The sequence below is a fragment of the Staurois parvus genome, unplaced genomic scaffold (genome assembly GCF_062004578.1).
Source record: "Staurois parvus isolate SC_StPar_1 unplaced genomic scaffold, SC_StPar_1.0 ptg001987l, whole genome shotgun sequence".
Classification (NCBI taxonomy): domain Eukaryota; kingdom Metazoa; phylum Chordata; class Amphibia; order Anura; family Ranidae; genus Staurois; species Staurois parvus.
The window spans coordinates 251-18,279 of record NW_028319783.1 but is presented as its reverse complement, the minus strand read 5'-3'; the positions used below and the strand labels follow the sequence as shown (position 1 = coordinate 18,279).

General features: G+C 41.5%; 1 protein-coding gene across 3 annotated transcripts in view; it reads right to left on the bottom strand.

Annotated features, from left to right (window-relative positions):
• The window catches only part of LOC149433078 (uncharacterized), a 144,510-nt gene extending 126,870 nt beyond the window's left edge, over nt 1-17,640 (bottom strand). For all 3 annotated transcript variants that reach the window (XM_089664680.1, XM_089664681.1, XM_089664682.1), the window contains exons 1-2: nt 17,366-17,640; nt 15,952-16,157 (exon numbers count right to left, since the gene is read on the bottom strand). In XM_089664680.1, coding sequence (XP_089520806.1) covers nt 15,952-15,988 — 37 coding nt within the window. In that variant the 5' untranslated portion in view covers nt 15,989-16,157; nt 17,366-17,640. The remainder of the gene's footprint in view (nt 1-15,951; nt 16,158-17,365) is intronic.
• Between the last annotated feature and the right edge of the window lie 389 nt (nt 17,641-18,029).

Here is an 18,029-nt window from a genome sequence, read left to right as displayed (position 1 = left end):
ATCCCCCCCTTATGTATTATACATGGAGATCATATCCCCCTTATGTATTATACATGGAGATCATATCCCCCCTTATGTATTATACATGGAGATCATATCCCCCCTTATGTATTATACATGGAGATCATATCCCCCTTATGTATTATACATGGAGATCATATCCCCCCTTATGTATTATACATGGAGATCATATCCCCCCCTTATGTATTATACATGGAGATCATATCCCCCCTTATGTATTATACATGGAGATCATATCCCCCTTATGTATTATACATGGAGATCATATCCCCTTATGTATTATACATGGAGATCATATCCCCCTTATGTATTATACATGAAGATCATATCCCCCTTATGTATTATACATGGAGATCATATCCCCCCTTATGTATTATACATGGAGATCATATACCCCCTTATGTATTATACATGGAGAACATAACCCCCCTTATGTATTATACATGGAGATCATACCCCCCTTATGTATTATACATGGAGATCATATCCCCCCTTTATGTATTATACATGGAGACCATATCCCCCTTATGTATTATACATGGAGATCATATCCTCCCTTATGTATTATACATTGTGATCATATCCCCCTTATGTATTATACATGGAGATCATATCCCCCCTTATGTATTATACATGGTGATCATATCCCCCCCTTATGTATTATACATGGAGATCATATCCCCCTTATGTATTATACATGGAGATCATATCCCCCCTTATGTATTATACATGGAGATCATATCCCCCTTATGTATTATACATGGAGATCATATCCCCCCTTATGTATTATACATGGAGATCATATCCCCCCCTTATGTATTATACATGGAGATCATATCCCCCCTTATGTATTATACATGGAGATCATATCCCCCTTATGTATTATACATGGAGATCATATCCCCCCTTATGTATTATACATGGAGATCATATCCCCCTTATGTATTATACATGGAGATCATATCCCCCTTATGTATTATACATGGAGATCATATCCCCCCTTATGTATTATACATGGAGATCATATCCCCCCTTATGTATTATACATGGAGATCATATCCCCCCCTTATGTATTATACATGGAGATCATATCCCCCCTTATGTATTATACATGGAGATCATATCCCCCCTTATGTATAACACATGGAGATCATATCCCCCCTTATGTATTATACATGGAGATCATATCCCCCCTTATGTATTATACATGGAGATCATACCCCCCCTTATGTATTATACATGGAGATCATATCCCCCTTATGTATTGTACATGGTGATCATATCCCCCCTGATGTATTATACATGGAGATCATATCCCCCCTTATGTATTATACATGGAGATCATATCCCCCCTTATGTATTATACATGGAGATCATATCCCCCCTTATGTATTATACATGGATTTCATATCCCCCCTTATGTATTATACATGGAGATCATATCCCCCCTTATGTATTATACATGGAGATCATCCCCTCCCCCCTTATGTATTATATATGGAGATCATATCCCCCTTATGTATTATACATGGATATCATATCCCCCCTTATGTATTATACATGGAGATCATATCCCCCCTTATGTATTATACATGGAGATCATATCCCCCCTTATGTATTATACATGGTGATCATATCCCCCCTTATGTATTATACATGGAGATCATATCCCCCCTTATATATTATACATGGCGATCATATCCCCCCCCCTTATGTATTATACATGTAGATCATACCCCCTTATGTATTATACATGGAGATCATATCCCCCCTTATGTATTATACATTGAGATCATATCTCCCTTATGTATATTATACATGGAGATCATATCCCCCGTATGTATTATACATGGAGATCATATCCCCCCTTATGTATTATACATGGTGATCATATCCCCCCCCCTTATGTATTATACATGGAGATCATATCCCCCCCTTATGTATTATACATGGAGATCATATCCCCCCTTATGTATTATACATGGAGATCATATCCCCCTTATGTATTATACATGGAGATCATATCCCCCTTATGTGTTATACATGGAGATCATACCCCCCCCCCTTATGTATTATACATGGAGATCATATCCTCCCTTATGTATTATACATGGAGTTCATATCCCCCTTATGTATTATACATGGTGATCATGTCCCCCCTTATGTATTATACATGGAGATCATACCCCCCCCCCCTTATGTATTATACATGGAGATCATATCCCCCGTATGTATTATACATGGAGATCATATCCCCCTTATGTATTATACATGGAGATCATATCCCCCCCTTATGTATTATACATGGAGATCATATCCCCCCTTATGTATTATACATGGAGATCATATCCCCCTTATGTATTATACATGGAGATCATATCCCCCCTTATGTATAACACATGGAGATCATATCCCCCCTTATGTATTATACATGGAGATCATATCCCCCTTATGTATTATACATGGAGATCATATCCCCCTTATGTATTATACATGGAGATCATATCCCCCCTTATGTATTATACATGGTGATCATATCCCCCCCTTATGTATTATACATGGAGATCATATCCCCCTTATGTATTATACATGGAGATCATATCCCCCCTTATGTATTATACATGGAGATCATATCCCCCCTTATGTATTATACATGGAGATCATATCCCCCTTATGTATTATACATGGAGATCATATCCCCCCTTATGTATTATACATGGAGATCATATCCCCCCCTTATGTATTATACATGGAGATCATATCCCCCCTTATGTATTATACATGGAGATCATATCCCCCTTATGTATTATACATGGAGATCATATCCCCTTATGTATTATACATGGAGATCATATCCCCCTTATGTATTATACATGAAGATCATATCCCCCTTATGTATTATACATGGAGATCATATCCCCCCTTATGTATTATACATGGAGATCATATACCCCCTTATGTATTATACATGGAGAACATAACCCCCCTTATGTATTATACATGGAGATCATACCCCCCTTATGTATTATACATGGAGATCATATCCCCCCTTTATGTATTATACATGGAGACCATATCCCCCTTATGTATTATACATGGAGATCATATCCTCCCTTATGTATTATACATTGTGATCATATCCCCCTTATGTATTATACATGGAGATCATATCCCCCCTTATGTATTATACATGGTGATCATATCCCCCCCTTATGTATTATACATGGAGATCATATCCCCCTTATGTATTATACATGGAGATCATATCCCCCCTTATGTATTATACATGGAGATCATATCCCCCTTATGTATTATACATGGAGATCATATCCCCCCTTATGTATTATACATGGAGATCATATCCCCCCCTTATGTATTATACATGGAGATCATATCCCCCCTTATGTATTATACATGGAGATCATATCCCCCTTATGTATTATACATGGAGATCATATCCCCCCTTATGTATTATACATGGAGATCATATCCCCCTTATGTATTATACATGGAGATCATATCCCCCTTATGTATTATACATGGAGATCATATCCCCCCTTATGTATTATACATGGAGATCATATCCCCCCTTATGTATTATACATGGAGATCATATCCCCCCCTTATGTATTATACATGGAGATCATATCCCCCCTTATGTATTATACATGGAGATCATATCCCCCCTTATGTATAACACATGGAGATCATATCCCCCCTTATGTATTATACATGGAGATCATATCCCCCTTATGTATTATACATGGAGATCATATACCCCTTATGTATTATACATGGAGATCATATCCCCCTTATGTATTATACATGAGATCATATCCCCTCTTACGTATTATACATGGAGATCATATCCCCCTTATGTATTATACATGAAGATCATATCCCCCCTTATGTATTATACATGGAGATCATATCCCCCTTATGTATTATACATGGAGATCATATCCCCCTTATGTATTATACATGGTGATCATATCCCCCCTTATGTATTATACATGGAGATCATATCCCCCTTATGTATTATACATGGTGATCATATCCCCCCTTATGTATTATACATGGAGATCATACCCCCCTTATGTATTATACATGGAGATCATATCCCCCCCTTATGTATTATACATGGAGATCATATCCCCCTTATGTATTATACATGGAGATCATATCATCCCTCATGTATTATACATTGTGATCATATCCCCCTTATGTATTATACATGGAGATCATATCCCCCCTTATGTATTATACATGGTGATCATATCCCCCCCTTATGTATTATACATGGAGATCATATCCCCCTTATGTATTATACATGGAGATCATATCCCCCCTTATGTATTATACATGGAGATCATATCCCCCATTATGTATTATACATGGAGATCATACCCCCCTTATGTATTATACATGGAGATCATATCCCCCCTTATGTATTATACATGGAGATCATATCCCCCCCTTATGTATTATACATGGAGATCATATCCCCCCTTATGTATTATACATGGAGATCATATCCCCCTTATGTATTATACATGGAGATCATATCCCCCTTATGTATTATACATGGAGATCATATCACCCTTATGTATTATACATGGAGATCATATCCCTCCTTATGTATTATACATGGAGATCATATCCCCCCTTATGTATTATACATGGAGATCATATCCCCCCTTATGTATTATACATGGAGATCATATCCCCCCTTATGTATTATACATGGTGATCATATCCCCCCTTATGTATTATACATGGAGATCATATCCCCCCTTATGTATTATACATGGTGATCATATCCCCCCTTATGTATTATACATGGAGATCATATCCCCCCTTATGTATTATACATGGAGATCATATCCCCCCTTATGTATTATACATGGAGATCTTATCCCCCTTATGTATTATACATGGAGATCATATCCCCCTTATGTATTATACATGGAGATCATAACCCCCCTTATGTATTATACATGGTGATCATATCCCCCCTTATGTATTATACATGGAGATCATATCCCCCCTTATGTATTATACATGGAGATCATATCCCCCCTTATGTATTATACATGGAGATCATACCCCCCCTTATGTATTATACATGGAGATCATATCCCCCTTATGTATTGTACATGGTGATCATATCCCCCCTTATGTATTATACATGGAGATCATATCCCCCCTTATGTATTATACATGGAGATCATATCCCCCCTTATGTATTATACATGGAGATCATATCCCCCCTTATGTATTATACATGGAGATCATATCCCCCCTTATGTATTATACATGGAGATCATATCCCCCTTATGTATTATACATGGATATCATATCCCCCCCTTATGTATTATACATGGAGATCATATCCCCCCTTATGTATTATACATGGAGATCATATCCCCCCTTATGTATTATACATGGAGATCATATCCCTCCTTATGTATTATACATGGAGATCATATCCCCCCCTTATGTATTATACATGGAGATCATATCCCCCTTATGTATTATACATGGTGATCATATCCCCCCTTATGTATTATACATGGAGATCATATCCCCCCTTATGTATTATACATGGAGATCATATCCCCCCTTATGTATTATACATGGAGATCATACCCCCCTTATGTATTATACATGGAGATCATACCCCCCTTATGTATTATACATGGAGATCATATCCCCCTTATGTATTATACATGGAGATCATATCCTCCCTTATGTATTATACATTGTGATCATATCCCCCTTATGTATTATACATGGAGATCATATCCCCCCTTATGTATTATACATGGTGATCATATCCCCCTTATGTATTATACATTGTGATCATATCCCCCTTATGTATTATACATGGAGATCATATCCCCCCTTATGTATTATACATGGAGATCATATCCCCCTTATGTATTATACATGGAGATCATATCCCCCCTTATGTATTATACATGGAGATCATATCCCCCATTATTTATTATACATGGTGATCATATCCCCCCTTATGTATTATACATTGAGATCATATCCCCCATTATGTATTATACATGGTGATCATATCCCCCCTTATGTATTATACATGGAGATCATATCCCCCCTTATGTATTATACATGGAGATCATATCCCCCCTTATGTATTATACATGGTGATCATATCCCCCCTTATGTATTATACATGGAGATCATATCCCCCCTTATGTATTATACATGGAGATCATATCCCCCCTCATGGATTATACATGGAGATCATATCCCCCTTATGTATTATACATGGAGATCATATCCCCCTTATGTATTATACATGGAGCTCATATCCCCCCTTATGTATTATACATGGAGATCATATCCCCCCCTTATGTATTATACATGGAGATCATATCCCCCCTTATGTATTATACATGGAGATCATATCCCCCTTATGTATTATACATGGAGATCATATCCCCCTTATGTATTATACATGGAGATCATATCACCCTTATGTATTATACATGGAGATCATATCCCTCCTTATGTATTATACATGGAGATCATATCCCCCCTTATGTATTATACATGGAGATCATATCCCCCCTTATGTATTATACATGGAGATCATATCCCCCCTTATGTATTATACATGGTGATCATATCCCCCCTTATGTATTATACATGGAGATCATATCCCCCCTTATGTATTATACATGGTGATCATATCCCCCCTTATGTATTATACATGGAGATCATATCCCCCCTTATGTATTATACATGGAGATCATATCCCCCCTTATGTATTATACATGGAGATCTTATCCCCCTTATGTATTATACATGGAGATCATATCCCCCTTATGTATTATACATGGAGATCATATCCCCCCTTATGTATTATACATGGTGATCATATCCCCCCTTATGTATTATACATGGAGATCATATCCCCCCTTATGTATTATACATGGAGATCATATCCCCCCTTATGTATTATACATGGAGATCATACCCCCCCTTATGTATTATACATGGAGATCATATCCCCCTTATGTATTGTACATGGTGATCATATCCCCCCTTATGTATTATACATGGAGATCATATCCCCCCTTATGTATTATACATGGAGATCATATCCCCCCTTATGTATTATACATGGAGATCATATCCCCCCTTATGTATTATACATGGAGATCAAATCCCCCTTATGTATTATACATGGAGATCATATCCCCCTTATGTATTATACATGGAGATCATATCCCTCCTTATGTATTATACATGGAGATCATATCCCCCCCCTATGTATTATACATGGAGATCATATCCCCCCCTTATGTATTATACATGGAGATCATAACCCCCCTTATGTATTATACTTGGAGATCATATCCCCCTTATGTATTATACATGGAGATCATATCTCCCCTTATGTATTATACATGGAGATCATATCCCCCCTTATGTATTATACATAGAGATCATATCCCCCCTTATGTATTATACATGGAGATCATATCCCCCTTATGTATTATACATGGATATCATATCCCCCCCTTATGTATTATACATGGAGATCATATCCCCCCTTATGTATTATACATGGAGATCATATCCCCCCTTATGTATTATACATGGAGATCATATCCCCCCCTTATGTATTATACATGGAGATCATATCCCCCCTTATGTATTATACATGGAGATCATATCCCTCCTTATGTATTATACATGGAGATCATACCCCCCCCTTATGTATTATACATGGAGATCATATCCCCCTTATGTATTATACATGGTGATCATATCCCCCCTTATGTAGTATACATGGAGATCATATCCCCCCTTATGTATTATACATGGAGATCATATCCCCCCTTATGTATTATACATGGAGATCATACCCCCCTTATGTATTATACATGGAGATCATACCCCCCTTATGTATTATACATGGAGATCATATCCCCCTTATGTATTATACATGGAGATCATATCCTCCCTTATGTATTATACATTGTGATCATATCCCCCTTATGTATTATACATGGAGATCATATCCCCCCTTATGTATTATACATGGTGATCATATCCCCCTTATGTATTATACATTGTGATCATATCCCCCTTATGTATTATACATGGAGATCATATCCCCCCTTATGTATTATACAAGGAGATCATATCCCCCTTATGTATTATACATGGAGATCATATCCCCCCTTATGTATTATACATGGAGATCATATCCCCCTTATGTATTATACATGGAGATCATATCCCCCCTTATGTATTATACATGGAGATCATATCCCCCATTATGTATTATACATGGTGATCATATCCCCCCTTATGTATTATACATTGAGATCATATCCCCCATTATGTATTATACATGGTGATCATATCCCCCCTTATGTATTATACATGGAGATCATATCCCCCCTTATGTATTATACATGGAGATCATATCCCCCCTTATGTATTATACATGGTGATCATATCCCCCCTTATGTATTATACATGGAGATCATATCCCCCCTTTATGTATTATACATGGAGATCATATCCCCCCTCATGTATTATACATGGAGATCATATCCCCCTTATGTATTATACATGGAGATCATATCCCCCCTTATGTATTATACATGGAGATCATATCCCCCCTTATGTATTATACATGGTGATCATATCCCCCTTATGTATTATACATGGAGATCATATCCCCCTTATGTATTATACATGGAGATCATATCCCCCCTCATGTATTATACATGGAGATCATATCCCCCTTATGTATTATACATGGAGATCATATCCCCCCTTATGTATTATACATGGAGATCATATCCCCCCTTATGTATTATACATGGAGATCATATCCCCCCTTATGTATTATACATGGAGATCATATCCCCCTTATGTATTATACATGGTGATCATATCCCCCCTTATGTATTATACATGGAGATCATATCCCCCCTTATGTATTATACATGGAGATCATATCCCCCCTTATGTATTATACATGGAGATCATATCCCCCTTATGTATTATACATGGAGATCATATCCCCCCTTATGTATTATACATGGAGATCATATCCCCCCCTTATGTATTATACATGGAGATCATAACCCCCCTTATGTATTATACATGGAGATCATACCCCCCCTTATGTATTATACATGGAGATCATATCCCCCCTTATGTATTATACATGGAGATCATATCCCCCCTTATATATTATATATGGAGATCATATCCCCCTTATGTATTATACATGGAGATCATATCCCCCCTTATGTATTATACATGGAGATCATATCCCCCCTTATGTATTATACATGGAGATCATATCCCCCCTTATGTATTTTACATGGTGATCATATCCCCCCTTATGTATTATACATGGAGATCATATCCCCCCCTTATGTATTATACATGGAGATCATATCCCCCCTTATGTATTATACATGGAGATCATATTCCCCCTTATGTATTATACATGGAGATCACATCCCCCCTTATGTATTATACATGGAGATCATATCCCCCCTTATGTATTATACATGGAGATCATATCCCCCCTTATGTATTATACATGGAGATCATTTCCCCCCTTATGTATTATACATGGAGATCATATCCCCCCTTATGTATTATACATGGAGATCATTTCCCCCCTTATGTATTATACATGGAGATCATATCCCCCCTTATGTATTATACATGGAGATCATATCCCCCCTTATGTATTATACATGGAGATCATATCCCCCTTATGTATTATACATGGAGATCATATCCCCCCTTATGTATTATACATGGAGATCATATCCCCCCTTATGTATTATACATGGAGATCATATCCCCCCCTTATGTATTATACATGGAGATCATAACCCCCCTTATGTATTATACATGGAGATCATATCCCCCCTTATGTATTATACATGGAGATCATTTCCCCCCTTATGTATTATACATGGAGATCATATCCCCCCTTATGTATTATACATGGAGATCATATCCCCCCTTATGTATTATACATGGAGATCATTTCCCCCCTTATGTATTATACATGGAGATCATATCCCCCTTATGTATTATACATGGAGATCATATCCCCCTTATGTATTATACATGGAGATCATATCCCCCCTTATGTATTATACATGGAGATCATATCCCCCCTTATGTATTATACATGGAGATCATATCCCCCCCTTATGTATTATACATGGAGATCATAACCCCCCTTATGTATTATACATGGAGATCATATCCCCCCTTATGTATTATACATGGAGATTATATCCCCCCTTATGTATTATACATGGAGATCATATCCCCCCTTATGTATTATACATGGAGATCATATCCCCCTTATGTATTATACATGGAGATCATATCCCTCCTTATGTATTATACATGGAGATCATATCCCTCCTTATGTATTATACATGGAGATCATACCCCCCCCGCTGACCATATAGGAAATAGACAGCACCAGGCTTCTTAAGACAGGAAGTAAAACTGCTTTATTTTAACACCGGAACCGGGGGCTGTGGAAGCAATTCAAGGCAGCTGAGCTTCTTGATTGCTTCCAGATAACAGGCAGGAGTCTACCTGTCAGTTTTATATACAATCCCTGTAGCTGTAGCCACTAGATTGTGAATAACCCCCCCGCTGTCAGGTCTGTATGATGTACAGATCAGGCAGCAGAAGTGTTAAAAGCATGTACAGGACTACAGGAGTATGTGCCATAGAGAGAATGAAACACACAACATGTGGCAAATGCTCTGATCAGCAGGGGATGCACTCACAGATCCTCTGCTGATTGGAGCAGAGCAGGAGTACGACACGTCCGTGTTGACTCTGTGCGGGTGTAAACAGTCTCTGCTGTCTAATTCAGTTAAAAGTGGAAAAGCGCCATCTCCAAAACAAATTTCAAAAAATATCTAAAAATACCAAAAAAAAAAAAAATTTTAAGTGTAAACTACACTTTCGATATATGTAAAATAAGTGAAAATGGGCCCTAGGCAAATGTACCACAATACTTCTTCATATTACAACAAATTCCCATATACAATGACACTTATGTAGTAAAGTGATACATAATATCTAGTCCAAAATAGTGAAATGGAAAAAAACCCAAACACCCGGTACAATGGTGAAAATGGCCAGACCATCTTACAGCTTCCACCGTGTTCCACCAAGGTATATGACCAAAATGTGAACTCACCTGAATAAATCAGCCAACAGAACCAGCAAGCATATAAAATCAGATCTTGTGTGTAATTACAGTGCCTTGAAAAAGTACCTAAGCAGTGCTCTGCTGGACACTGATAGAAGTCACAAGACAGCTATATACTGATGATGAGAAAAGGGATTTAGCAGTTTATATTTACTAAAATAATTGTATTTCTATGTTCTGTGTACTGTGGGAGACCAAATATAGTGAATGCGGGGTCCGGGTAGAGCGGATATAGTGAATGCGGGGTCCTGGGAGAGCAGATATAGTGAATGCAGGGTCCAGGGAGAGCAGATATAGTGAATGCGGGGTCCGGGGAGAGCGGATATAGTGAATGCGGGGTCTGGGGAGACCAGATATAGTGAATGCAGGGTCCGGGGAGAGCGGATATAGTGAATGCAGGGTCCGGGGAGAGCAGATATAGTGAATGCAGGGTCCGGGGAGAGCGGATATAGTGATTGCAGGGTCCGGGGAGAGCGGATATAGTGAATACAAGGTCTGGGGAGAGCGGATATAGTGAATGCAGGGTCCAGAGAGAGCGGATATAGTGAATGAAGGGTCCAGGGAGAGCAGATATAGTGAATGCAGGGTCCAGGGAGACAAGATATAGTGAATGCGGGGTCCGGGGAGAGCGGATATAGTGAATGCGGGGTCCGGGGAGAGCGGATATAGTGAATGCGGGGTCCGGGGAGAGCGGATATAGTGAATGCGGGGTCCGGGGAGAGCGGATATAGTGAATGCAGGGTCCAGGGAGACAAGATATAGTGAATGCGGGGTCCGGGGAGAGCGGATATAGTGAATGCGGGGTCCGGGGAGAGCGGATATAGTGAATGCGGGGTCCGGGGAGAGCGGATATAGTGAATGCGGGGTCCGGGGAGAGCGGATATAGTGAATGCGGGGTCCGGGGAGAGCGGATATAGTGAATGCGGGGTCCGGGGAGAGCGGATATAGTGAATGCGGGGTCCGGGGAGAGCGGATATAGTGAATGCGGGGTCCGGGGAGAGCGGATATAGTGAATGCGGGGTCCGGGGAGAGAGGATATAGTGAATGCGGGGTCCGGGGAGAGAGGATATAGTGAATGCGGGGTCCGAGGAGAGCGGATATACTGAATGCAGGGTCAGGGGAGAGCGAATATAGTGAATGCAGGGTCAGGGGAGAGTGAATATAGTGAATGCGGGGTCCGGGGAGACCGGATATAGTGAATGCGGGGTCCGGGGAGACCAGATATAGTGAATGCGGGGTCTGGGGAGAGGGGATATAGTGAATGCAGGGTCCGGGGAGAGCGGATATAGTGAATGCGGGGTCCGGGGAGAGCGGATATAGTGAATGCGGGGTCCGGGGAGAGCGGATATAGTGAATGCGGGGTCCGGGGAGAGAGGATATAGTGAATGCGGGGTCCGGGGAGAGAGGATATAGTGAATGCGGGGTCCGGGGAGAGCGGATATACTGAATGCAGGGTCAGGGGAGAGCGAATATAGTGAATGCAGGGTCAGGGGAGAGTGAATATAGTGAATGCGGGGTCCGGGGAGACCGGATATAGTGAATGCGGGGTCCGGGGAGACCAGATATAGTGAATGCGGGGTCTGGGGAGAGGGGATATAGTGAATGCAGGGTCCGGGGAGAGCGGATATAGTGAATGCGGGGTCCGGGGAGAGCGGATATAGTGAATGCGGGGTCCGGGGAGAGCGGATATAGTGAATGCAGGGTCCGGGGAGAGCGGATATAGTGAATGCAGGGTCCGGGGAGAGGGGATATAGTGAATGCAGGGTCCGGGGAGAGCGGATATAGTGAATGCAGGGTCTGGGGAGAGCGGATATAGTGAATGCGGGGTCCGGGGAGAGCGGATATAGTGAATGCGGGGTCCGGGGAGAGCGGATATAGTGAATGCGGGGTCCGGGGAGAGCGGATATAGTGAATGCGGGGTCCGGGGAGAGCGGATATAGTGAATGCAGGGTCCAGGGAGACAAGATATAGTGAATGCGGGGTCCGGGGAGAGCGGATATAGTGAATGCGGGGTCCGGGGAGAGCGGATATAGTGAATGCGGGGTCCGGGGAGAGTGGATATAGTGAATGCGGGGTCCGGGGAGAGCGGATATAGTGAATGCGGGGTCCGGGGAGAGAGGATATAGTGAATGCGGGGTCCGGGGAGAGAGGATATAGTGAATGCGGGGTCCGGGGAGAGCGGATATAGTGAATGTGGGGTCTGGGGAGAGCGGATATACTGAATGCGGGGTCCAGGGAGAGCGGATATAGTGAATGCGGGGTCAGGGGAGAGCGAATATAGTGAATGCAGGGTCAGGGGAGAGTGAATATAGTGAATGCAGGGTCCGGGGAGAGCGGATATAGTGAATGCAGGGTCTGGGGAGAGCGGATATAGTGAATGCGGGGTCCGGGGAGAGGGGATATAGTGAATGCAGGGTCCGGGGAGAGCGGATATAGTGAATGCAGGGTCTGGGGAGAGCGGATATAGTGAATGCGGGGTCCGGGGAGAGCGGATATAGTGAATGCGGGGTCCAGGGAGAGCGGATATAGTGAATGCGGGGTCCGGGGAGAGCGGATATAATGAATGCGGGGTCCGGGGAGAGCGGATATAGTGAATGCGGTGTCCGGGGAGAGCGGATATAGTGAATGCGGGGTCCGGGGAGAGCGGATATAGTGAATGCAGGGTCCGGGGTTTAGTAACACTTTCAGCAAGGACCTCTGAGGTCATCAATAGACATGTTTGGGATAGGATAAAGTGAACCTCTATATCACAGTTGTTGATGTTAATACCAATACTGTGATTTCACTTTAGGCAGCACAGTGGCTAAATGGTTAGCACTTCCCCCGGGCAGTACTCGGGTCATTGGCTTGAATCCCAACCACAGCACTACCTGCCTTGAGTTTGCATGTTCTCCCTGTGCCTGTGTGGGTTTCCACTGGGTACTCTGGTTTCCTCCCACACTCCAAAGACAAGCTGGTAGGTTAATTGGCTCTTGTCTGCATTGGCACTAGTATGTGTATGCAGTGGTGTCCCAAGACAGGTACAGGGGGTGCGGCCCGCACCAGGTGACCCTAACCGCATGGGGTGACACCGGACCCACTCCATGAAAAGGTAAGTTGTAAAGCAAGCCGACGATCCCCGCAGGATGGATGGGATCTGCAGATTGGGGAACATCATGGATTGGACTCCGATCCATTATGCTCAATCTGCAGATCCGATCCATTCTGGGGGGATCGTCGGAGGGAGTGTCACCAAGTGTTAACGCACCGGGTGACACCAACCCTAGGGACGCCTCTGTGTGTATGTATGAATGTGAGTTGGGGACCTTAGATTGTACGCCCCTTGAGGGTTAGGGACTGATGTGAATGTACAATATACATGTAAAGTGCTGCGTAAATTCTTATTGCTATACAAGTACCTGAAATAAATAATAAGCTATTGCTCTGTTTGCATAAACCTATTTATTATTTTCGGCATGTAGCCACTACTGCGTAAGGTTCCATATTATTTTCAATTGTCTGTGCCACTGGATTTTCAGTGTGTCACCATGTAGGTAGGTACTTTTATATTCTTACTGCATGATATATTAACAGGTTAATGTTTCCTGTGGAGCAATGTCCCCCTGCATGTGTCCCTTCCGGTTCTGAGTTGATATATTCAGGAGGAGGTAGGATCTCACTCTCTTTGGGCCTGTGGGAAGTTGGGAGAAGGTCCATACTCATCAGGTGTAATTGTTTGACCAAGTTTGGGGGTACCCAGAAGTGGCACCCTAATTCAAACTCTGAACTGAACTGTACTGACCAGTTTATGGAAAACCAGTCTATTGACAAAGGTAGGGAACACCACAGCATAGCCCTAGATCAGCACTTTAAGAAAAGTGTACAATGCAATGGTTGCCTGAATTGTATCATCTTGTGACTTGTACTGAAATATTGACTCTGTGTGGCAAATCTTTTCTTCGGTAAAATAAATTACTGGTTAAATGTAACGTCTAATCTGAAAGACTTGGGAAGAGAGAATGAGAGTATGCTCCTACAGTGACTGGGAACGGAGAATGAAGTATAAACCCTTAGGTAGGGTTGGCCGGTGACAGAGATTCTGTCTGAGTGGTGAATTGGATGTATGGTTCGCCCTTCTTAGCAGTGGGGTCCTTATATAAAGGGCCTGCTGCGTGATGGCACCCTCCTAGGGACTGGGCCTTGCAAAATATACAGCGACTTTCCTCCATGCCTTCAGGCTTAACATTAAAGCGTATTTAGTAACGTGTGTAATAGAGCCGGTGGAGGGACTCTGCGCTCAACACAAGCTCTCTCAAAATGTCTCTGTAGTCAGGGCCAGGACAGATGTCACTGGTAGGTAAAAAGATCATATCCTTCAGGTGTTAGGCTATGGTGAAGTAATTTGGCCTCCAGCCATGGGGGGCACAAACACACACAAGAAATACCAGCATGCTAACACTTGGTTAAATAATGTACAGTAAATTATCAGCACGCAGTCCCCCACAACTTCGTTCAGGTAGGATCAAAGCCAACATCTACGGGTGTGCTCCAGCTTTATACACAACATTTCAGGGGTAAATGGAGACCATATTGTTAAAATATCTGTCCATACATAGAACTCTTTATGAATAAAGTGGGTGCTTGAGTAAATATTTCACATAATAAAGCCATAACTCTTAAGTTACCTCTGGCATTTAGCAGAATTTGCCTCAGAGCATCCATTTATCCAATCTCTTTCCCATAAGTGGGCCCTTTATTCCATCCAGTTCAGCTTGTGTTAGGGTCAGTAGCTGGCAACATGCATCATTTCTCGTACTCCACTCCTCTTCTACTTTTCTTGCAGACTTTGTATCCTCCAGGTCAGTGATCACCATGTACACTTTCTCCTGACCTAACAATGACAGAAGAAGAAACAGAGAAATGTTAAGGTCAGGTGATATTTTCATAATGGGTGGATATTGGTGGCCTCTGCTTAGTTGACATGATTTCAGCTCTTAAAATGGAATTCACACAACATATCATATTGCTTCATCGGAAATGTAAGAATATCCAACTACCGTTCTGTACATATGTCACAAGAATTAAACCATTCAAAAGTGATATTCCACTTATGTCTGGAGTCCAGGGGTAATCCCTTTTAGTATTAAAATTCTTGAGGACATTGATAGAAAATTCCTCGCTTCTACTTCCTGGCTCAGATCACAGCTATTTGTGAATATTGGGGATTCCTACACACCTCGGGGTGGGGATCCTCTCCTTCTGTTGCCTGTTTTAATCTTATGGATGAAGATGAGTGAGAAGGACCATGGCAAGTGTTCACACAAAGGAAACTAAAGTTCATTGATCCCATAAGTCCCCAAGAGATATAGGAGTTTAACTTTCTAACATCCACCAAAAAAACAGAAATGCACAGTACTCTTGGATGGGCTGGCTATGTAAGAAAAGGTTGTTGGAAAGATACAAAGCCAGAGCTATAAAAGAAACCAGCAGTACATTAGCGCCTATGAATAAATGTGTTCAGAGAAAATGAATACAACTTTCATTTGTGATTCGCAATCATTTAGTTTTAATCCCATTAGGAAAATGTGTGAATTTTAGGTGAAAGCTGTGTGAATCTATAAACAGATTGCTAAATCAAATAAATGACACTCAACTATATACAGTAGACCCCCCCTCCCCCCCTTAAAAAAAAAAAAAAAACCAACCAAAATCTCAGTAAGAAAAACAAGTAGACCTTTTTTTTCAATAGCTCAGTGGGAGAAATAAAGGTTTCTGCTTCAGTGAAATTTCATATTTCATTCCTCTCATTTTTATGGGTTATTTGGCCAGGGTCTATCCGCAAATGAGTTCCTACATTTAAAAGTTTAGTCCTTTCAAATCTATTACATCTAGCGTGACCTGGCACACCTGTTACTTCCACATAATCTGACTTTTGTTTGAAGGCAAGAAATACCATGTGGGTGATTTTTAAAAGATATAAGGAGCATATCACACTGCAATCTAGAGATGACTTCACTGCTTTCATTTTAAATATGTTCAGGTTTGATGATATCCTGGAAGAGAAGAAGACATCTTGGGGTTATCTACAGACAGTCTCACCAAATGTCTCACAGCAGATCCTCAGGCAGCTCTCCAGATGGGAGAGACAGTTCTTTGACTTTACTGAGTGGCAGAAGATGATGGCTGAGAAACTGTAGTGTGCACGTTCCTTTATAAAATCCTCTGCACAGAATAATGATGCAACCAATACTTCAAGAGATTCATGCTTAGGATAGGTTTAAGCCATGCAGTGTCAGTGTCGGTATCGCTGAAGCAGATCACAGTTTTCTTTCCTTCAATCCATTCAGGTCTGAAAGCAGAAAATGCAAATAGTTCTATTATATTTTGGATGTTTTTCCACTCACAGGACCTTTCATGGAAAGAAAAAAAGGAGGACAAGAGAGAGAGGGGGAGAGAAACTAGGAAGCTGAGGGGAGGGAGAGAGAGAGGAGGGGGATGGGGGGGGGGGAGAGAGTGAGGGGTTGGGGAGAGAGAGCAGGAGGGATGGAGGGGAAGAGAACGAGACGGGGGTTGGAGGAGGAAAGGGGAGAGAGCGCATGAGGGATGGAGGGGGAAGAGAGAGAGACAGAGGGGAGGAGAGAGGGAGGGGGAGAGAAAGCAGGAGGGATGGAGGGAAGGAGATGGAGACAGAGGGAAGGGAGAGAAAGCAAGAGAGGGAGTGAGAGAGAGGGGGGGAGGGAAGGAGAGGGAGGATAGAAAGAGC